A 23428-nucleotide genomic window follows, 5' to 3' on the forward strand; every position below is an offset into this window, starting at 1 on the left:
AAGGTATTCAAAAAGACAAATGGAAACGAGTAACACTATAGCATAACTCTCCTAAACTCTTCTTCGTATCGTTCCTGTCATTCTGTGAACATGAATACAATACTTCAAGATGGTCTTTGTGCTTTCTTTCCTACGCGCTTATGTCGACACACTGTATTACTCTAGAGAAAAAAATATATAAAAATAACATGTACGGTCGTCATCGCTTCTCTTCGTCTCCACTCCTACCTCTCAGCGCCGCCAGTCAACATGTCACCACCACTATCATCACACTCATTGACATCATCACAACACTGTCCCTCGCCCCTCACCCCAACACACCCCTCACCATACTCGAGGCTAACGGACACCACCACCTCCCCACCAGGCCTCTCCCTCACCCCTTTGTACCCCGAGATCCTTCCTACTTCGAGGCCGCGACACACTCACCTTCCTCCAGAGTGCATCGTGTATATAAAAAACATGGACATTTAAGAGGTATACTTACTTATGTTTTTACAGCATCTTGCGACGCTTAGGTGCTGGAGACAGAAAATCTATACTTCCATGACTGCGATACGTGATAAAAATAGCATTCACACCTCGGTAAACATGTATTAACTGGATTACATAGTGTTTTGAGGTTTATTTAAAAGTAACATAGCTAACAACTTTATGGGCCATATTCTAAAACGTATCGGGCTCCCATCAAGACTATTTCCCAAGGCCACAGAGAAGATTAACCGGGTTTTCATGGTCCTTAAGTCGGGTAAAAACTACCACTAGCATCACAAAACAGTCCATGAAAATCCCAGCAACATCTACGAGGGACTTTTCAAACGAGCGAACTGAGACACCGATACGATTATGAATACGGGCTTATACATCCACCTAATAGAAATCATTGTGGAAAAAAATAGCTATGGATGGATCTGCCACGCATTCTCAGTGACTTGCAACTTTATCATTTATGAGGGTGGGAAAAACAGGTCATGAATCGTGTTTGGTTTCGGTCTCCGCGACGCTCGTGTCAAGTCCCACCCCCAAGGCCTGACATCATGTGCACGGACGGTCTTCGGTCACGTGTCCTGACGCTCCTAGACACAAATGAAGAAGCGAGAGGAAGGGAAGGAGGAGGAGGACGAGAAGGAGGAGGAGGACGAGGAGGAGGAGGAGGAGGAGGAGGAGGAGGAGGAGGACGAGAACAGGGAGAAGGATGAGGAATAGGAAAAAAAGAAAAGAGAGAGAGGAAAAAGAAAAAGAAGAAAACGATAAAAAGAAGGGAAGAGGAGGAATAGTAAAAAATAGAAGCAAAAGAACACATAGAAAGGGGAAGAAAGAAGGTGAAATAAGAGTTACAACGTAAAACTTCAATGACAATAGAATACGATGTAACGTAAAACTTCAATGACATAAGAACATAAGAACATAAGAACGCAGGAGTCTGCAAGAGGCCGGTAGGCCTGTACAAGGCAGCTCCTTTGAACCTAAGCTCCCGTGTATTTAACCCCACCTAATATCGCTGTCCATGAATTTATCTAATCTATTTTTGAATGTGACAATTGTATTGGCAGTCACCACATGACTGCTAAGCCTATTCCACTCATCCACCACCCTGTTAGTAAACCAATTTTTGCCTATGTCCCTGTTGAATCTGAATTTATCCAGTTTAAACCCATTACTTCGTGTCCTACCCGGTTATCTTACCAACAAAACCTTATGAATATCCCCCTTATTAAAGCCCTTCATCCATTTATAAACCTCGATCATGTCTCCACGCACCCTTCGCCTTTCTAGAGAATGCAAGTTTAACTGTTTGAGTCTTTCCTCGTATGGCAAGTTTCTCAACCCCTGAATCGTCTTAGTCATCCTCCTCTGCACCGATTCTAACATTATGATATCCATTCTATAGTAAGGTGATCAGAACTGAACCGCATAGGTGACCAGAACTGACAATAGCATACGATATAACGTGTATTCTTTCCCTAACGTCATGTAATGTTATATGTGCAGGATGACCGGAGCCTCGTCGCTTTCATCAGCACAAAAACGATAGTACTCCAGAGACACTCCTGACGTGCGTGTGGCCATGGTGACCTGCCAACCTCTGCTGCTCGCGGCCCTCACGGTGACGACAGGCCTGCTGGGGATGGGCTCTCGAGGACTCCAAGTCATCGACCCTGATGACCCCCCCTCGGAGGCTGTGGATCTTGAGTCTCTCTCCCAACAGGTCTTGCAAGATGAGAGTAAACGTGGTACTCGGATAGACAGTGACGCATCGGGTGACAGCTGTGGCGACGCAACTCCAACCGATGCTCAGAGCGACCATGAAAACGGAAAGATGACCCCTTTTAACACGACAAAAGAAGAGCCTGTTGATGGTCGTGCTGGTAGATTCCAGGTAAGTACATAAGTAATAGTCGAGGTATGCTTTTGGTGTCTCTTTCCTTGGTATATTTTATGGGAAACTCATCACGCCGCCATTTTCAGTCACGGTCACATATGGAACTTTCAGGAGAGTCTTTCTAACCCGTGACATTACATACAAGAGCAGCTAGTGTGAACGGATGAATTATCCTGTGGATTTAGAGTATGTGAGTTCGCAATGCTCCCTAGACTGACACAACTTCCTTTTGGTCATACCAACACGGATAACACTTAGCAGACAGGCGAGTTCAGCTGATCTAATGCAGTTCATAAAGTCATTGCGTTTATGAAACAAAACACAAACTACTTTTTACACTGCAAAACACTCCCATGTCCTTCACAGGTTAGCAGCCATTACAAATAAATTAAATATGTTACAAAGTTTAATGAACAACAGATTTATACGCGCTAACTTTGCATTGTAAAACTCACAATACAACGCTTACGGTATTATTTAAATTACCATGATATTGAATATTTGTTTGTCTCGGTGGAGCATTTCATAAAACAACTGCAACAAACCTGCAAACACACTCGCATTGCTCTTACCTTGTGGCGGTGAGGGTGGTGACGGGGGCGGGTGCGGGGCTTAAAGGCTGTGGAAACCCTGAAATAAAGTAAATATTGCAATTAGTTATTAGATTTGGCTTGCTCTTTTTACATGTATTGTTTTTTTTTTTTTTTTTTTTTTTTTTTTTTTTTGCATGACTGTCCCTCGACTAGCAGTGCTTCAGCTGGAGCGACTGAGTACCAAACTAATTTGAAAGTCGTGTGATTTTACAGAATTTACAAACCCATATACGAAATTTCAAACCGGTAAAGGCTTACATCTGGGTCACACAAATCTGACAAACAGCGCGTGTGAACACGGAATAACGTAATGTGTGAACAGTGTGACACACTGCCGTATCTCCGGAGCACAAGAGAATTCCGCTGGAGTAGGGTACAAGTATGGACTCAAGGAATCCTCTGTTTGTCAAGACTTTATCTTACCGGAAACAGCGCTACAAAGCGTCTCAACACTTGGCAAACAACCACAAGTTACTCGTCAGAGAAAATACATCGGCACACATTTTGTTTATGTTACACAAGAGTCTGGGACAACGCTCATGGAGCTCTTGTGTCCCTGACAGCGGACAACCAGCCGGTGGGAGGCCGTGCTGCCCGGGGTCGCGAGGCGGGGCAGGCAGCGCAGGAAGAGGGCCGCCCTTTACTGGCCCGCGGACAGTCTCTTCGTCGCCGAGTTCTTCTTCATCGTCCCTATCCAGGCGCCTACGGGAGTCAGTAAGTGTCTAGAAGGGGTAAACATATACATTTTTTTTTCTATCAACAAATGGATAACTTCATGGTATTTTTTATTAGAGAAAGGTTGACTTGATTTTATTAAATTGCATTTTTTTTTAATAAAACTCCATATAAAATGTAAAACCACTTACTTTAAATGTTGGCTTTTAGCTTTTGCATTGTTCCCACACGTGGCTTACAAATAAGTTATAAAAGCAGGAAAATATCTTTATACACAATGCCATTTAGAATATCCCTTCACAAAAACCTTGCAAGACGCAGTGCTGGCGCTCGATTACGCCGGTGTGAACAACCACTAACAACAACAGTGAGTGGTGGCAGCGTGACGCGCCGCTCCTAGAGTCAACACCTCAGCCTCGCCTCGGCCCTACTTTGTCCCCTGGCTGCTGTGACATTCCTCCCTAGTGGCGGAACAATGGACTGTGCGTCGTCACCACTTTCCATACCATTCCCTCCACAGGCATCCCCTTCACCATAGACGTGCCCTACGAGTTTACTCTGCCCAACGTCACCAAGATAGGCGCGATGGCCCGCGATGACCGCCTCGACCTGTACGGCGTCGTGGAGCGGCTCTTCGAAAGGTTAGTGCGGCTCCTCGACAATACAGACGGACGGCCATGTTGTCTCTCTCTTAGCACTCTAATTGGTAAACTTAAAGATAAAGTTAATAAGTAAATAAATATATGATAGATAAAGATGTGTTTACATTTCAAGCATCTAGTTTTCTTACAAGGATATTTCAGGCAAAGATATTGCATTTATAAGTCATCCTGTTTTTAGGACTAACAAGTGTGTCAAAATGAGAAAATTTAAGCGGAAAACCAACAGAAAAGAATAGTCTTAAGTTCTTAATTATGTCACAAAAAACTTTAATGATGACACTGACAAATGAGTCTCTTTATATGATAATGGCAAATTACAGATATAGACAACCCTTACGTGGAAAATGTCACACCTACGAGACGCATTTTTTCCCCCCATCTCGGTTCTAGAGATCTTTTTGGCAAGCTCATTGATCCCTTAATTAACTCCGAAGAAACCCACTCGATGTAAGCATTAAAAGGGTAAGGAGTCTTACACAGACATCATTTTCTGCCCAAGGCTGCCGCGAGGGGCTTCATCCTATTATAACCTTAATTAAGGAAAGATTTTATCCTGTCTTCCTTTTAACCTCATTATCATTTCCTCTGACACATTTCTCCACACTTTCATTTCTGAACAATGAGTATCAAACTATCAATATCTAACGGAATTCTGAAATACATTGACATTTATTTATAAAAGAGGAAAAAACCCGGGAAAAATAGTATTAACATATATCTATGTAAAAGATGCTTGAGCTATTGCTGTAGAAAAAAAAAATCGAAAACCTGAAACAGGGCGTCCCTCATCCTACAACATAAAAAAGGAGACGCAACAGATTTAAGTAAAAATACAGTCTATCAGCTCACTGCCAGTTATTTGCAATACTTTCACTAAAATATTCGCAGACTGAATTTCACACACACACACACACACACACACACACACACACACACACACACACACACACTAGGGCCAGATGGTGATGAGTGAGACAAGTGATGGGTGACTGTTCCCCTACGCCCCCACCATAACCAGGCAGGGGGTCAAATCTCCCAAAACCACGTGAAGGCAGTCATTTCGCCATGAATCATCGACGACCCGATCAGCTCCGGCCAGGCGTGAGGAGAGGCGGAGCAGCTCTAGACGCTAAGCCCACGCACGTTCTCATCGGTACTGCACAGGGAATAGCGGAAATGTTTTGTCCCATTTTACTTTTCCTTCCTCCTCCCACTCATTTAACTCAATTTCATTCATTTTTTCCTTCTCCTTTCCCTCCCTTTCCTCTTTCTCCTCCTCCTCCTCCTCCTCCTCCTCCTCCTCGTCTTCCTCTTCCTGTCGGCGCCTCGTTGCCCGTGACGGATGGGTGTCTTCATGCTTTCCTGCGTCGCACCAGAGGGCTGAGTGGGAGTGCTGTGTTGCAGGTTTGGGCTGGACGGGCGGGAGTGCCTGCTGCGGGCGGTGTGTGAGCGGGCGAGCAGCAGTCTGGAGGGCGCCGGAATGCTGGGGGAGGTCCTCACCACCATCCTCACGTGAGAACATTAGGGCATAACACATGATATAAACGAAAAAGAAATAACTCATCAACTTGCTGAACAGTGAAAACAGGCACCGTCTACAGTAGCATAGAGAGAAAAAAAGTATTATAAAATAGGAATGTGAATAATTCTAAAACCGATTATAATATGTGCGAAAAGACGTAATTAACGGATGCACTAATATTAGGATTACGATATTATTATCTGAAATCAAATGCACAAGTTTACACATTTAAATAGCTTCTTAATTCCTCTGAAAACCATCTTTCCTCGTGCCTCCCTTTTTAACCCTTCCTCCTGCAGGGCGTCGCTGTCGACAAGTTCGGAGGGCATGTACGAGTATGTGCTGGCGGAGCACAACGGGCGGACGGACGGCGAGTGTTGGACGCACTACCCCCGCTGCCCCATCTCACTCTTCAACTGGCTGGAGTGAACACCGCCAGTCCCACCACCACCACCAACAACAACAACATCACTACCACCACTACCTCCACCACCGCTACAAACGCCACATTTCGACTAGTATTTGTATTTTAGATTATAATTTTCATTTTTATTTATTCTTAATATTACGACTATTCCTAAGAGGCATTTGCTGTGTTTCCGAAGGGCAGTGCGATGATGTGCATGTAATACTGTGTTCTCGGGAATGATTCAGCTCTATTAGTGTAATGATGTGAACTTCGTTTCAGTGTTATTTGTAAAAAAAGTAGTTTTACAAGGTGTGCAACGTTTGCATAGCAAAATCAGAACTAACTATTTTTCCGGGTTTTTTTTCTTATAAAGTTGCTGGACAATGACTGTACTTTTGGAATTACACAAGAAAAGTAAGACCAACTTTATTGCTTATAATCATTCATTGTTGCATAGCAAGTTACGTAACAGTCAATGTGCACTGGATGTAAAATGTATATGTACTACCTTTAGTCTGAGAATGTGATGAAATTATGTGGACAACTTAGAATTATTTTTCTGCCGGCATTTTTGCAATTTCATTGAACTCACTTCTAAAGTAACCGACCATATAAGAATGTTATTGATTTTTAATATAGTGTAGGAAATACTTTCCAGTGTAGTTCTTCATTGGTGTCTCATGTCTTGGGACAAGTGCCAGTAATAACTTTAATAAAATATTTTATTTAATTAATAGAAAGTATTTACCCCAATATTTTTCATTTCAGATCTCAACTGGATGCATGAAGATGTAGGAAATATTAAAATTCACATCAATACCTAACATAAACCACCATGAGCTTCCTTAAGTATAAGATCAGCAATATTTAGGTTCTATTTTTATTTTAAAGCACCTAAAGAATTATAATTATAGGGACGAAAATATGATATAACATTTGTTAATAAATTGATACAAGAGCAAATGACTAGAGTATGAGGGTCGAAGGAGAGGTGGTACACGGGATGTTTCGGGGGATGTCTTGAACCAAAAGAAAAGTTCATGTTAACAGTGACTCGACCTTTCAGGTGCTTAGGTGAAACAGTGAAGGGAGATTCTTTCCGTTTCCGTCCGGCTGTCTCTCGCCAAGAATTATTTTGCTGGATGTGCCTTCTCGAAAATGACGGTCACCTGTCCCATAGCCGTTAGATATTATAGACACAACATAGTATTGTAGTTTTTTTTCTTCAGGGAAACCTACAATTTAAGGAAAAGAAAATCACCTCCTGTCTTGCCTTCCGAAGATCCGACACTAGTGGTTGTAAGCTTGCACTTATCTCAAGCCGTTAAGCTCCACACACACACACACACACACACACACACAGACAGACAGACACACACACACACACACACACACACACACACACACACACACACACACACACACACACACACACACACACACACACACACACACACAAACACAGATAGATAGATAGATAGATAGATAGATAGATAGATAGATAGATAGATTAATAAAGAAAGCAGCCTCTCTTTTTTCCTCATCTATATATGCAGGCTCTTCAAAGCATAAGATATCTCATAACAGTGTACGGAAAAGGCTACTGAATAAAACATTTGTAACTCAGCACACACCGGCTGATGGACATGCCCCCCCCCCCCCCCCTCCCTCCCACCGCCACGGTTGAGCTGAGTTGCGGCCTCAGGATTATTCTCCGTGAACTCAATTGCCGGCTACTGTTTCCTTATTTTCTATCCAGGAGTACGAGAGGAAGATAATTGGTACCGTCGGACGCAGGCGGGCCGCGGCGCTGTCAGTAGGTCACTTTCGGGGCAGTGAAGGGAGTCCACGCGAGGAGAAAAATAACACCGAGATGAACCGAAATGGAAACGTTGAGATACAGTGCCAGACGCGAGGACGGCAGTCCCATAACTTTGTGTAAACTTGGTACACGAACGCTTCATATTGACAGTTCATTATATAATCATCCCTCCCGCCCGTACGCCTCTCCTCGACTTCATTTTCACTCATTCAACCTTCCTCGGCCCAGTCCTACTCGTGCGAGCCTGAGTACCCGCCACGGAATGAGATCAAAAGTGTGAGCCCGTTGGGCCTCGGAGCAAAGGTAATATATTGGATTAATTATATGCGGTAGGCTTCCGACTCTCGTGTTCAATGAAGCGGTAGCTGAGGAGAACGACGCCCACATCTCCACAAGACAAATTACATTAATAATAATAAGGATAAAGAAATATTCATACCTTTGACGCATCGCATGTAAATAAAAAAGAACGGGCCGGAAGTAGAGTAGGTCAAAAGTGAATTAAAAGTATTTCATGTAGAGTGATTTTTTTTTCCACGTAAGTTAAAACAATATCATCTAAGCCTTAATTTTATACAGTGCCTTTTTTAGATGCTTCGGGGCACCAGAAGAACCCTTGATGTCATCTCTGAGCTCTTGCCTTTAACTTACATTCTTAACTATTGAAGTTCATAATAAAAGTGGAACCTGTATATAAAACAAATCTGTGGAATGCTATGTAATCGTGACTCGGAGGAAAAAATTGGCAATAACACATTCCATTAACTCCAGGAAACTACGATGAGGATTCTGCTACCAGCGTGAATTTCGGGACCTGGGAACGCTGTTAAAAAGGTTTCTGCAACTCACACGCAACCATCACCCCCTCAGACGTATCGAGGGCGCCGTGTGGGAAGATAATCATGTCATTTTCCTTGACATTGTATGGAGACGTGCGCCATACGTCCCGGCGTCTGGAGATGACTGGAGGGCTGGAGTCACAGGTGGTCAGTGAAGTGTTGGGTCTCGGGAGGCAGGGTTGATTAAGTCCTGTAATGACGGTGAGGGGAGCGTGACGGTGGCGGAGGCGGCGCGTGCACACACACACACACACACACACACACACACACACACACACAACGTTACTCGTAACTCTTTTTATAGGAGCAGTGATTTGAGGGCTTTTTTCATTGATGTTTTCTTTTTTTCTTCTTTTTCTTTTTTTCCCTTGAGCTGTTTCATTTAGTGTAAAAAAAAAAATAATAATAATAAGGGCAAGGAACGAAGACAAACATTTGCAGCCTTACAGGTACACACAAGTCCGCCTTCACAAACATCCCGGTAACACACTTTGAGGAAACACACATCTTATTACGCTTTAGTAGGGACCCAAAACCTGCTAGCTACTCCCCTCCTTTCCGATCCGATCTGATGTATATTTAGGAAACTGCTTTTACATTGGCCCACATATCTTCTTATTTTTTTTCCCCTTACAGTTGCAGGTTAACCATTCTTACCCTCTTATTGATTTTTTTTTATCCCGAATTTACCCAAAACTCTGATATTCGACGAGATGGATGTAGGAAAAGACAGCTCCATGATTCGCCTGCGTGACTGTAACGACTTGCATTATCAGCAGTCTTCCTTTATTACCATTATCACCAGGTCATCACTTTCCTATGTGTATGAAAAATATCCCGTGTGACTGCGCCGCTCGTCACTTCCACACGCACAAAGTTCCCAATTTAAAAAGCAGAATGATGCTTCACCCCTCATTAATTTCTTCACTGTGTCTATATAACTTTAGCGCCCCTGAACAGCTTTCAATCTCGCCGTTAAATGGCGAATAATATTGTTCCCCATATTGTGTTATACTGGTATACATGTGTGTGTGTGTGTGTGTGTGTGTGTGTGTGTGAGAGAGAGAGAGAGAGAGAGAGAGAGAGAGAGAGAGAGAGAGAGAGAGAGAGAGAGAGAGAGAGAGAGAGAGAGAGAGAGAGAGAGAGAGAGAGAGAGAGAGAGAGAGAGAGAGAGAGAGAGAGAGAGAGAGAGAGAGAGAGAGAGAGAGAGAGAGAGAGAGAGAGAGAGAGAGAGAGAGAGAGAGAGAATCTGCAGATAAGACCAACAGACAGACAGACAGACCGACAAAAGGACAGAATGACTGACTGACGGAAAACTTATCCGCTGGGGGGAAGCGACCCAAAAATCGGAACAAACTCAAGAACCACTCGTGCATAGTAGTAATACAAGGCTAAATAACATAATAGTATGGTATCAGAAAAAAATAAGCATAATATACGATCGACAGAATCTAGGCCTTTCGTCTCGGGTTGGCGTTAATTACTCCCGTATGACAATCCCTATCCTGGAGGTGAAGCAACACATACACGTAAGAAAAAAATATAATCGTAAAGTTAAGTGTTGAGAGTTCTTTTTGTTATTCATCTTCATAGTCATCATAAAACAGTCATCCCCCAAAATGACAACCGAAGCACCAATAATCTTCCAAAGTTTTGCATTCCGGGGGTGGAAAGCCGTGTGGGCGTGGCGTAAGGCTGTGGGCGTGGGTGGAGTTAACCTGGCGGATTGGATTAGAGTGGAGAGAGGGGAGGAGCACACACCTACATAAAGCAGAGACTAAGCCTGAAGACAACCTCCCTGCGGTGCCGCGTGACAGTGCGTCTCTGCGTCCCGTCACAAGAGGTGGGTGGCGCATTAGGAAGCGTGTGTTGTTGTTGTTGTTGTTAGTGTCAGTGGCCCGGCATGGATGTGCATTGATCTGCATGTGTTGAGCCACTACCACCGTGGATCATGGACTTAACAGCTATATACCAATTAAAGATGCTGCATGTGACCATCTCGGAGTGATGTCGCCACAACTATCATGAAGTGAAAAGGGTGGACGGGAAAGTGCTAAAAATATCACATAATCTTAAGTTATTGTGCCAGGTGCAATATAGTCAACTATTTTTTATAGTGAACGCTTCTTTACAGCCATATAAGCGTGAATATTAAATATCAAAAGCATGGAACTGATGCGTGGATAAAATGTACACTTGTAAATGTATAACCACGTCCCGAGCCTCAAGGCTGATTTTATTTCCTTTTTTTACGTACGGCCTATAGCGCCGGTACGCTTTATTGATGGGGTCTGCTGGTCGGTCCCAGTCCGTTACTGGCGCAAACAAGTGTTCTATAGTGGCGCCATCTTGCTCATAAATATCAGCACATAAAGATTAAAAATGAGCATTGATAGAAGTTTGTGTATTGACCTTAACATCAACGCTTCACCCTGTTCCCCCGTCAGTATGGTGAGGCTGGACAGGAGAGCCGTGGCCGTGCTGGTGGTGGCGGTGGGCGTGATGATGCTGGCGGCGGGGGTGGCGGCCGAGCTGACGGAGACGTGGTTCGAGTACCGCGCCCGCACCAAGAAGGAACTCAAGAGCAGAGCCAAAACCTCCCTCGACAAACACATGGGTACAGATATATGCTGGTGGACATTTGTGTGAGGGAAGGGAGATAAATCAATTACCTATATAAACACTGTAGCAGTGCTCATATGGTTTTGCTCGAAGCATCCTAATTTGAACTGGCAGAACGCATGACAGCGATGATTCTTTTGCATATGTGTATTTTTTTCTCTTCCAGAGCTGGGGGAGCTGCACAGCCGACAGAAGCGTTCAATCGCCTTTCCGACGGGCTCCACCTTCACCATCACCCCGGTTCTCTGTATCCCCGTCGTCTCTATCGGGGACTTGAGTGAGTAACGCTGCTGGAAGAGGTACAGAAGGAATCAGAGGGGAAGGGGGTTCATGGGAATCACTCCACAAAGAACAGTTGCACTAAAAAATACGTTCGTTTTATTCCGAAAAATAAGGATTTTTTTTTTTCCCCACGTCTACAGCACGGACGGCTGCCAAACCTCCTTGCACCATTAAAACTACCTGGCAATATGTTCTGACGTACGGACTACAAACAAAGCCGCAAGGTGTATGCGCTTGACGTGAAATTACCAATGTTAAAAAACCTGCCTAGTCGTCATTGTGTCGTAAACAAGTGGTAGATAGGCTGGTACAATAACGCACACACTAGCCGCTAGACTTACCAACACATCTTCCTGTCACGTCGACATCGCACGAGATAGTTATTGTTGTGAGTGAGGCTTACAGGGAAATTCTAATTATTGTCCATCTTTTAGAATACCAGGAAGAAGCACAATAGACACCTGTCGATTTGGGCTTCATGCATCACCGAATTTAAACATCCCCGTCTTGGCCTGTATGACAGAAATGTATTGCCTCATAGGAAATATATGTGTATGAATATATGAATGCGATATCCTACGACACAGAGTCCGTCACTAGTTTTCGCAGCATAGTTATTGCAGCAAAGCCTAAGACAGGTGCCTCAGCCTCATCGTGGTTAGGTGGCCGCATGTAGGACTGACCTTCATGCATCGCGTCTCTCATTCACACTGGGAACATTCAAATTCACATCATTACTACTGGTGGTTCGCCGTACAGCCAACAGTGCGTCATTAATGCTCCTCGGACGGCTGACCAAGCCCCCGGGGACTGACTGGGCCATGACCCCCAGCCCCCACCCTCCCAGCGCCGGTAATTAGCATCCAGGTCGCCGCTCCTGCTCGTCCTCGTAACACACTTTACAGGATATCGACGGATGCGGTTGAGATTTGAGGGGAGATGGAGGCGTAACCATATGGGTGTGTTGATGCGGACGACGGAGCACACGGCGACGAGATGTGTATGGAGACGCCTCGATCGTTCCCGGCGAGGGGCGGCAGAGAGGGCGTAGTGTATCAGGGATGGTCCCGCGTACTGCCTCCCGACGTACTTCTTTACCCAGTCACGCGTCGTATCCCCAAAGCACAATCGATACTCGTAAATTATAGGCAACGTAAGTAATAGACATACGTAGTTGTTATAGTGTATCCGCTTCACGTTGCTGCGGAATGTGTCACTGAATGATGCCATGTACCAAAGACGATACCTTCATGTCAAACTGTTGTAGGTAGATATGAAACATCCTAAGAAACGAATATTAACACGGAAAAGTTTCGTCTTCTCTCACGACCATGCACCGTGACCATAAATCAACGTAATCATGAAGGTGAAATATGAGAGCAGACAGTACGATCACCCTGATGTCACGTTTCGGTAGCAATTCACAACGGTCGGTTGGGAGCCGTACACCCCTAGCTCCGTCCCTCAGCACCCCTCCCTCTCTCCCCATCACCCAACGCCAAACACGCTCAGGTGCATAAAGAAAAAAAAACATTTCCCCCATAACAAGAACCCGGGGAGAGCAATAAGTCTGCCTGCACCGTAAATGGGAGGTGCAGGTTATGGAAGGAGCGATCAGTATGGTTATCAGAGGCGTCGCAGAAGCGTAAGGGAGGGCAGGGCAGCGTCGAGGTGCACAGAGGCGTGACATAGGAAACAGCGGCGGGGCCTCGTAAAGGTACACAGAAGGAACACATCATTCACGCACTCATTTCCACGTAGTTTGTTGCTGCTGCTACGGTTTCTACGTAATCTACTTTTATGTTGCAACCATACCCCAAGTAATTTTATCATTAATACGACAGAGAATATTAGAAGTCCCTAGTCTCTTTTACAGTGCAATTTACGTTAATCTTTTAGTCTGTCTGTCTGTCTGCCTGGCTGCCTGTCTGTCTGCTTGTACGTCTGTATGTCAACATTCTCTCTCTCTCTCTCTCTCTCTCTCTCTCTCTCTCTCTCTCTCTCTCTCTCACAAAAGGAAAAAACGTCTCTTTTTTCAACCCAAAATGATACGTGTCGTCAAGTCCTCCACAGTTACTCCCAACACTCTCACACTTAAATCGCTCCAATCTTTTCCCCTCATTTAATTCCTGTAATGTCTGCCTTCCCCATCACCCATACTCACGCAGCCATTCACACCGCCACCCTTCCTGTCTTCAGCTCATTTCCTCTCCCTCAGCCGGGTTCCTCGACATCGAGCTTCCCTTCACGATCAAGCTCCCCAACGCCACGCAGGTCACCTACGGCCGCATGGATGACGACAGGCTGGGGATTTACTCAGTCCTCATCAGCACCCTCAACAGGTGTGTGGCTCGTGTTTTGTGCTGGATGGAGGTATGCGTTGATGCTTTGGAGTGTCAGCTTGGACGTGATGGAGTTTTACCACCGCATGTAATATTTTACTGCTTTTTTTTTTTTTTTTTTTTTTTTACCAGTATATATTATTCACCGCTTTACGCTCTTACTTCCGGGTCCGTGTATGGTCGGTAACTGGACGAAGCACAGGTTTGGTGTGGACGGCAAGGCGTGTCTCCTGCGGTCCGTGTGCGAGGTGGCCGAGTCCCCCCTGCGGGATGACGGGCTCCTGGGGGAGGTGCTCAATATTCTCCTCACGTGAGTCCTTCGTCGCGTCTTTCATTCATCATATTTATCATACATGGAATCGCGTCATTCAAAGCACGCGATTTTGTTATTCTCTCATGTCATTAGTTTCCTTGCTCAGGAAAGAATAATCTCCATAATCCTTCAAAATTCTTATTATACCATTATCGGTATTTTAATGTCCAAGTGGCTGACAAAGAGTCTTAGTAATGTCAGGAGGCATTCTCGTCTACCGTCCTATAGATCTTCCTTTCCTCAGGGCCTCGTACGGGGCATCGTCCTCTAATCATCTGTACGACTACATCGATGCCGAGCGCTATGGACGGGCGTACGGCGACTGCTGGGCGGCCTACCCTCAGTGCCCCATGTCCCTCTTCAAGCTGTTTGACGCGTATAACGAACTATAACTGGCGCCGAGGAGTGCGTCCGCCACAGCACGGGACCAACGTCATGGCCGGCACCAGCCAGCGTGTACCGAGTGCCCGTGGTCACCTGTTCCTGCTAACCTGATGAGGTTCCTTTATGCATGCGCTAGAAGGATATGTATGAACGGCATTGCGTGTACTACATCATGAAATGAAATATTTCAACACTTAGTGCGGGCCACCAAGTGTCTTAGATGTTTAAATATCTCATCTCCCATACCTGCCACTTCATTAGCTATCGTCAAGGTACTAAAAATATAAAAGGAAAATGTCTGGATAGTCTCGGTAATGTCTGGTAATTTTTTTGTGTGTGTGTCTTTATAGTGTATTATGTCCACAACGGGTGTTCCGCAGCTCAGGTAAGCATACAAGTGAGCAGGACGGAGAGTCATTTGTGTGCGTCTCCGTGACGACGGGTCCGGAGCATCGCACGCGTCAGCTCCCTCCTGCCCAGACTTAGATCGTGCTGTTCTCAGGATCGTCCGAGCTGAAATCAGTGGCCTCTTTACTGAACCCACAGACCTCGAGTGTGTTCTCAGGGAAATTAACTCTCTTTTATTCTGCCTGAGTTACCGCCGGTCGTGACCGTGAAACAAGCAGCGATTACCGGTTATGGCAGTTCACCTCAAAGACGGAAAACCCGAAGTAGTGCACGCAGACGCTGCCTCAGTTGCTGAGTCACACAACCGGGCGAAGGATGCAGCGAGAGGCCTTCCTCAAAATGATCCAAATCATGAATGAAGTCCTGCGTACCAATAGCGACCCAAGACGAGCCATATGACTCACGACACTCATGCACAGACACACAGACACGTTCTCATCGTTGGTGTTTCCTATAGACAGTGTAGTGCTAATATAGTTGCTGTTTTACCTCGCAGCGGAGCCTTGACTCCGGGAGCAGGGCTTCTTTGTGGACCAGAGGCCAGTAGTACATTAACTGAAGCACTTGTAAGATAGATAGATGTGTAGATAGATAGGCAGATAAGTAGATAAGTAGATAGAAATATAGAGAGGGAAGTAAAGTGCTTTAAAATGGATAAGAAATACATATAAATATTTATACAAGACAAAATAAATGAGTGCATGAATGACTATTTTCATTTACTCTTACTGCTTAGATTTGTAAATAATACTAACTGTGTGTTTGGATTTTGTGCATTATAATAAATACAGTACAGTGATTTAACGTGATCATAATTATCAAACAACCAATATAAAATGATCTTATAGTGAAGATTATTCGTGTGTGTGTGTATGTGTGTGTGTGTGTGTGTGTGTGTGTGTGTGTGTGTGTGTGTGTGTGTGTCATAATAATGCGTAGAACTGATAAATGGACAACTAACGAAACAGTGTGTTAGCCCATGACTCATAAAAGTCGTGTCAGTCAAAGAACCAGGCGATGAGATTAGAGCATTGCTGGGGAAGGTGGAGTACACCAACACCAGGCAGAGAGAAGTGAAGAACGTTGGGTAAGTCCTTTGCCCGGTATAGCGTACTAAACTTACAATAGATGCTGCTGCTAATCCTGCTGCTGCTACTGATGATGATGATGATGAGATGATAATAATGAAATTTTTCTGACAAGCTGACTTTAATAGCAACAGCTCTTGAGGTTCACGCTATCCTCTGTTGCTCCATTTACAGAAATTTACATGCATGATTTGAGCTCGTTAACAACTAGCCGAGCAGGCAGTCTGCCGCACCAGTGAACTAAGCGTGGATACGCAGCCACCACCTTGGCCACCATCACCTCCGTGCTCCCAGCGATCGGACACCGTCTCGCAATAGGACTTCGGTCATTCACGAATATGTATGCATGGAAACATCTAATAAGCATAATAAGGTGTGTGTGTGTGTGTGTGTGTGTGTGTGTGTGTGTGTGTGTGTGTGTGTGTGTGTGTGTGTGTATTTCCTGAGCAGATTTAGGTAGGCTGAGTGTTTCATTTCTTTCATCGTGTAAATTACGAATAAATGATGATATTATTATATTTTTTTCACAGCACAGAGAGCAGCTCAAGGGCAACAAAAAGAAAATATGGAAAAAAAAACGCTAAATGTTGCTCCCATATAGCGAAAAGTATAGAGTGGCCAAAAGAGAGGTCAATTTCGGGTGGAGAGGTGTCTTGACACACTCTTCTTGAAAGAGGTCAAGTCATAGGCAGGAGGAAATACAGACGAAGGAAGGCTGTTCCAGAGTTTACCAGTGAAGGGGATGAAAGAATGGAGATGCTGGTTAACTCTTGCATAAGGGGTTTGGACAGTATAGGGATGAGCTTAAGTAGAAAGTCGTGTGCAGCGGGGCCGCGGGAGGGGGGAAGGCATGCAGGTAGCAAGTTCAGAAGAGCAGTCAATATGAGAATATCGATAGAAGATAGAAAGAGATGCAACATGGCGGCGGAATTTAAGAGGTAGAAGGCTTTCAGTAAGAAGAGGGGAGCTGATGAGACGAAGAGCCTTAGACTCCACTCTGTCCAAGAGAGCTGTATAATTGGATCCCCCCCACACGTGAGATGCATACTCCATACGAGGGCGGACAAGGCCCTTATATGTGGAAAGCATCTGTGCGGGGGAGAAGAACTGTCGGAGACGATACAAAACTCAGGTCGCCCCACCGAGTGGAAGCAAAATGCCAGAAGCATCGCCTCTTCGGTGGGTCCAGAGGCTGCACGGAACGATAGGACGGGATACAGAAATAAGGTTGTGATCGGAGGAGCCCAACGGAGAGAACAGTTTGACGGAGTAAGCAGAAGGGAAGAGGTCTAGTATGTTGGGCCTGTCTCCAAGACGGTCGGGAATACATGTAGGGTGCTGGACCAACTGCTCTATATCATTGAGGAGAGCAAAGTTGAAGGTTTGATCACCAGGCTGGTCAGTGAAAGAGGATGAAAGCCAAAGCTGGTGGTGAACACTGAAATCTCCTAAGATGGAGATTTTAGCAAAGGGAGAGTGGGTCAAGATGTGCTCCACTTTAGAGTTCAAGTACTCAAAAAAAATTACATAGTTAGTAAAGTTAGGAGAGAGATAAACAACACAGATGTATTTAGTAACAGAATGACAATGAAGTCTTAGCGAGATGGTGGAAAACTCAGAAGAGTCAAGGCACGAGAGCAAGTGATGTCGTTGCGTACGTAGACACAACATCCAGCTTTGGACTGAAATTTAGGATAGAGATAGTAGGAGGGAACAGAGTAGAGATTGCTGTCGGTAGCCTCAGAAACCTGTGTTTCGGTGAGGAAGAGAAGGAAGAGAGATGGTGTTCCACAGAATGAAAATTAGAGCGAAGACCGCGAATGTTGCAGGAGTTAATAAAGAAAAAGTCGGAAGAAGTATCAAGACACCTCTTGGGTCGAAGGCCGAAAATGGAGTCCCCTCTGGGGGCATCTGTGCCCCACCCCCCCAGACGGGGACTCCGAGGCAGAAATTTAATATGCCATTTTGAATTTTGAAAAATTTTGGGGAAGTGGTGTGTGTGTGTGTGTGTGTTGCGTGTATGTAGTGTGGTGTGAAAAGTAAGAGGATTTGTCTTTAGAGAGTATGCTGAACTACTCTCTGGTGTAGATGAGACAATAGGGAAACGGAAAGTGAGGACACAGGAAGGGTCTTTGGAGGGCTTGCAACACCCTCCTCGCTTCCAGTATATACCTCACCGGGAGTGGCTTGCGCCCGTTTCGGTAGGTGTCTCCCTACCTACTCCCTATGAGTGACTGATTTACATAATTTTCAAAGATATTCAGACCACACAGACCCTATGGTCCAGATTAGGTGGTTCGCCCTTAAACCTAAGTGAAATAATATAAATCAAATGCCACCAAGACTTTGCATTTCTCCTTTAGTGAATATCAAGTTGAAGGAAGTGTCAGTCGAGTTAGTTTTTAAATGAGTCAATCGTGTTTCGCTGGACCATTGAAGGTGGGAGCTTATTCCATTATCGTGCTACAATGTTGGTGAAGAAAAATTTGGTGCAATCTGAATTTACTTGTTTACAATATATATTTTTTCCGTTATTTCTCGTTCGAAAGGCGTCATTGATCATCAACAATTTGAATTTGTTCACATTCGTAAAACCATTGAGTGTTTTGAAACATTCGATCAGTTTTTATCGGAGGAGATATTTCTCAAGGGAAAACAGGTTAAGAGATGAAAGTCTTTCATCATAAGGTTTGTTGCCCTACGATGAATACCTAATTTATAGCAATGTTATTCGCATAATGGGGAGACCAAAACTGTACCGCATATTCCAAATGGAGTCGGACTAAGCTGTTGTACAGTGGAAGTATTACATCTTTATTCTTAAATGAGAAGCTTCTCTTAATGAAGATAAAGATTCTGTTCGCCTTATTTGCTGCGTCAGTGCATTCTTCGGAGAATTTGAGGTTATTATTGTTGTTATTATTCATTTATCTTTTATTTATTATATATATATATATATATATATATATATATATATATATATATATAAATATATATATATATATATATATATATATATTTTTTTTTTAACTACACAAACTTACAAAATCTCTCACATTTTTCTCCAGTCCTATTGTTACTATTTTATATTCTTCGTCGTCTGGTTTTCATCAGTCTGCACCCGCCACTGCTGCCTCCTCTCTTATCCTGCTTTAATTCCACGGCTTCCAGTTGTAGGTGTGAATAACATGAAAAGCACTTGGCTAGAGTAGTGTCTGAAAGCACCTCTTGTATAATTTAATCTGAAAGAGAGAGAGAGAGAGAGAGAGAGAGAGAGAGAGAGAGAGAGAGAGAGAGAGAGAGAGAGAGAGAGAGAGAGAGAGAGAGAGAGAGAGAGAGAGAGAGAGAGAGAGAGAGAGAGAGAGAGAGAGAGAGAGAGAGAGAGAAACCACAACACTTTTCTTTTCGCAATTAAAGTTAGTGTGAGTTCTCAGGTTAGCTTTGTGCTTTACCCTTGATGAATATTGTTGGTAGACTGCTTCATCACTACCGCCGCCGTCTGTGGGCCTGTGCTCTCATCTCTGTCGTCTCCCGTGCGATGGGTGTGTTTTATAGTGTGTTGTGAGGCTTCCTGGAGATGCGCCACCACATTCCGCTCTACTGCCCCTCTGCCTGTGAGGTGAACGTGAAGGGATGGAATGCAAATGAATCACCGAGTCATATAAACTCATTTTTAGATTGAGTTTTATCGTGCACGTTACTTGTGTGTCTTAGTGAGTTGAACGTTTCTCGTTGAATACAGGCAAGAAGAGAAATAAGCGTATATATTAAAATTGTTTATCAAAGCATGGATACCATTATGTGAATTAAAAAAAAAAAACTTTTATCTTTTTCACGTTTAGTAGCGCTTACCCTTTCTCTGAAAAACGTGTGAATATAATTTTTGAAGAGGCCATCAGTTAGACTCTGTTTCACACACTCACCGCTACTCCTCTCCCTCAACCTTTATACATGCATTCTGCTTTTACAACAATCAGCAGACGAGGCAAGATTACATTGCATTCAGCGTTATGAAATGGAGGATCCTTCCTTGATGAAAGAAGGTTTCGCCGCGAGGTGTACAACATTTTCTTTTCATCTTCAGCATTGCGTTGATTGAGGCAGCTCTGGAGGGATGCAGGGCCCGGGGACAAGGATGAGAAGGCTGTGATTGAAGACAGCGGTGAGCTGCGGCTTCCCTGCGGTGACGCATCGTGCACCAGCGATGCTCACGGGCGAGGCGGGCTGCCTCGTCTTGGTGATGGAACTGTGGTAACGGCCCAGATGCCGCTTGACGTCCACAATTGTCACCAATATGGCTCACCTACAGCGTCTTGACAGGCAGTTATTGGCCCATTAAGGATTTTTGGTTGAAAAGCTAGATTGCATTAAAAAAAACATTTTTATATTTATTTCATACTTATATTCTTACTTATAAAGTTTGCACTGTATGGTGGAATATTTCCCACGATACTTTATTTTCATACTACGTCATCTTGTCCGGCATGCACTTCTTGGTGTGTTTTCCTCGCCTGAAAATCCGCAAATCACAGAGCAGGGTAAGCCACAAAGTGTAGGGGGTTGGTGGCTGTGGGCCGCGGCTCGGTGGCCCCCGCCAGGCGTGGGATCCGTGCACCGAGGCTGCCGTGCCAGATGCTGGCCTCACCTGCTTTGTCACAAAGCACGAGGATTTGCCTGAGGGCATGGCGTGGTGGCCTTATCGTTTCTAGGGGAGGAAGAACTGAATTATGAGTATTGCTATAAAATATTAAAGTAAATGATAAAATTAAATTAAATAATAAAAAATAAAACAAAATGCGGCTATGCAGTGGTCGCTTATGCATACTGTTTTCACTGGTTAACCCAGATTAACCCACAGACTCACGGGCACGCAACGCCGACAATCTTTTTGGAGTTTAAGATTTAACAATAAATAACTAAATATAATGCATAAATTAATTATGCGAAGTAAGACGATAATGTCTGCCATGCACTGAATTACAAGTCATCACATGTTAAGTTTATGGTCATGTTCATGTAATTTTTCTGTTTAATCTCAGTGGAATTTGACAGACAGTGAATTGGCCAATGACATTACTCAACGAGAGGATGCTATCAACTCGCTTCACCACCAACAAATAGAAATGCAGAATCAAAACTCTACGCCCATTATATCTATGACTGGACACATTAAAGTACCATATACGTTCACTACAAGGAATTAGAGGAAGAGGGTCATCATGATGGTCGAAAGAAAGCACTCACTTATAACTCACTCCAAAACTAGCATCTTAGAAATGAGAAAATAGAGATGATTTTTTCTTCTACATCAATATGTGTCGCAGGACTCATTTCGTGGCCGGCCTGAGCGACAGCTGTGTAAGGTGGAAATGGTCCGTGCTGCTAGACAGAAAAAGGAAATTGTATGGAGTTACCATTGTAAGATTTTTTGTGTGTATGGGAGAGAGAGAGAGAGAGAGAGAGAGAGAGAGAGAGAGAGAGAGAGAGAGAGAGAGAGAGAGAGAGAGAGAGAGAGAGAGAGAGAGAGAGAGAGAGAGAGAGAGAGAGAGAGAGAGAGAGAGAGAGAGAGAGAGAGAGAGAGAGAGAGAGAGAGAGAGAGAGAGAGAGAGAGAAGGTCTTAGGACGATAAAACTTCTGCCTAATATGCAAAGAAAGAATATTTATAGGAACAGCAAATGCAAACTGATACCAACAGTGATAAGAAAGGAGATCCCCATCCTGGTGGTGGCGGCGGCGGTGGTGGTGGTGATGATGATGGGGACTGTGATGATGTTGATGATGGTGGTGGAGCAACAATAAAGGGGGAGCAGATGGGTAAGGCATAGCTGGTTTGCGTGACAGTACTCCGCAGTCACCATCGCCGTGCCTCCTATAGTGCGTCCTGTCCTATTTCCGTGGATGTTGTGACGCCCATCAGTCGAGCTAGCAGACCAGGTGATGGCGAAGGTTATGATGTCACCCAGCCAGCCTTGACCGCCCAATTGGATCGGAGGGCAGCCGGCGCGATATCTGATCATTATTATCACAGCTGACGCGTGGTAGCATGGTAGTGGGATGCTACAGTTATAAATTATAAAAGAAGGAAGTTTTCTCTGAGGCATGTTTCGTTAAAAGTGATACATTGCAAGCTTAGCGTTTCATATTTTCTTCAAAATATTGTCTTTCTGTCCTATGAGCGTCTTACTCTGTTTTCTTAGTTTATGATGACTTGTCCCGAGTTTGTCATCGTTGAAGTCATCACCAGCCTAACAAAAGGGAATAAGGCCGACAGCCAGGAAAAGTTAGAATCAGTTCAGAGAAGGATGACTAAGATGATTCAGGGGTTGAGAAACTTGCCATACGAGGAGAGACTCAAACAGTTAAACTTGCATTCTCTAGAAAGGCGAAGGGTGCGTGGAGACATGATCGAGGTTTATAAATGGATGAAGGGCTTTAATAAGGGAGACATTCATAAGGTTTTGTTGGTAAGAGAACCGGGTAGGACACGAAGTAATGGGTTTAAACTGGATAAATTCAGATTCAACAGGGACATAGGCAAAAATTGGTTTACAAACAGGGTGGTGGATGAGTGGAATAGGCTTAGCAGTCACGTGGTGAGTGCCAATACAACTGTCACATTCAAAAATAGATTAGATAAATTCATGGACAGCGATATTAGATGGGGTTAGATACACGGGAGCTACACGGGAACTTAGGTTCAGAGGAGCTGCCTTGTACAGGCCTACCGGCCTCTTGCAGACTCCTATGATCTTATGTTCTTAAGAGAATATTTTGAAGAAAATACACAACGCTGAACTTGTTATCATTCCGAATTCAAACCAACCAACCAACCATCCAACCAATCAACTAACTCACTCATTTACTCACACTCACTTACTCACTCACTGTATGGCGTGAAACTAAAAAACGTTCACTGTTCTCTCTCTCTCTCTCTCTCTCTCTCTCTCTCTCTCTCTCTTCAGATTAAATTATACAAGAGGTGCTGTCAGACACTACTCTAGCCAAGTGCTTTTCATGTTATTAACACCTACAACTGGAAGCCGTGGAATTAAAGCAGGATAAGAGAGGAGGCAGCAGTGGCGGG

General features: G+C 44.3%; 2 protein-coding genes across 2 annotated transcripts; both read left to right on the forward strand.

The window, feature by feature from the left end:
• Positions 1-1138: 1138 nt before the first annotated feature.
• On the forward strand, positions 1139-6843 carry LOC126996582 (uncharacterized). The gene is made up of 5 exons (XM_050857182.1): positions 1139-2380; positions 3540-3690; positions 4172-4292; positions 5718-5825; positions 6135-6843. Exons 1-5 carry the CDS (start codon positions 2069-2071, stop codon positions 6262-6264), a joined length of 822 nt encoding a protein of 273 aa, XP_050713139.1. The 5' UTR covers positions 1139-2068; the 3' UTR covers positions 6265-6843.
• A 4357-nt stretch (positions 6844-11200) lies between these two features.
• On the forward strand, positions 11201-16041 carry LOC126996584 (uncharacterized). The gene is made up of 5 exons (XM_050857184.1): positions 11201-11522; positions 11694-11804; positions 14028-14151; positions 14354-14461; positions 14709-16041. The coding sequence occupies exons 1-5, from the start codon at positions 11288-11290 to the stop codon at positions 14854-14856; spliced, it is 726 nt and encodes a 241-aa protein (XP_050713141.1). The 5' UTR covers positions 11201-11287; the 3' UTR covers positions 14857-16041.
• The last annotated feature ends 7387 nt before the right edge of the window (positions 16042-23428 follow it).

The sequence above is a fragment of the Eriocheir sinensis genome, chromosome 10 (genome assembly GCF_024679095.1).
Source record: "Eriocheir sinensis breed Jianghai 21 chromosome 10, ASM2467909v1, whole genome shotgun sequence".
In the NCBI taxonomy this organism is placed as follows: domain Eukaryota; kingdom Metazoa; phylum Arthropoda; class Malacostraca; order Decapoda; family Varunidae; genus Eriocheir; species Eriocheir sinensis.

Coding starts and splice junctions, on each gene's coding strand:
- LOC126996584 (XM_050857184.1), top strand. CDS start 11,288: ATGAGCATTGATAGAAGTTTGTGTATTGACCTTAACATCAACGCTTCA. Junction 11,805..14,027: donor CGTCTCTATCGGGGACTTGA/GTGAGTAACGCT, acceptor CCTCTCCCTCAG/CCGGGTTCCTCGACATCGAG. Junction 14,152..14,353: donor CTCATCAGCACCCTCAACAG/GTGTGTGGCTCG, acceptor GACGAAGCACAG/GTTTGGTGTGGACGGCAAGG.
- LOC126996582 (XM_050857182.1), top strand. CDS start 2,069: ATGGTGACCTGCCAACCTCTGCTGCTCGCGGCCCTCACGGTGACGACA. Junction 3,691..4,171: donor CCAGGCGCCTACGGGAGTCA/GTAAGTGTCTAG, acceptor TTCCCTCCACAG/GCATCCCCTTCACCATAGAC. Junction 4,293..5,717: donor GTGGAGCGGCTCTTCGAAAG/GTTAGTGCGGCT, acceptor GCTGTGTTGCAG/GTTTGGGCTGGACGGGCGGG.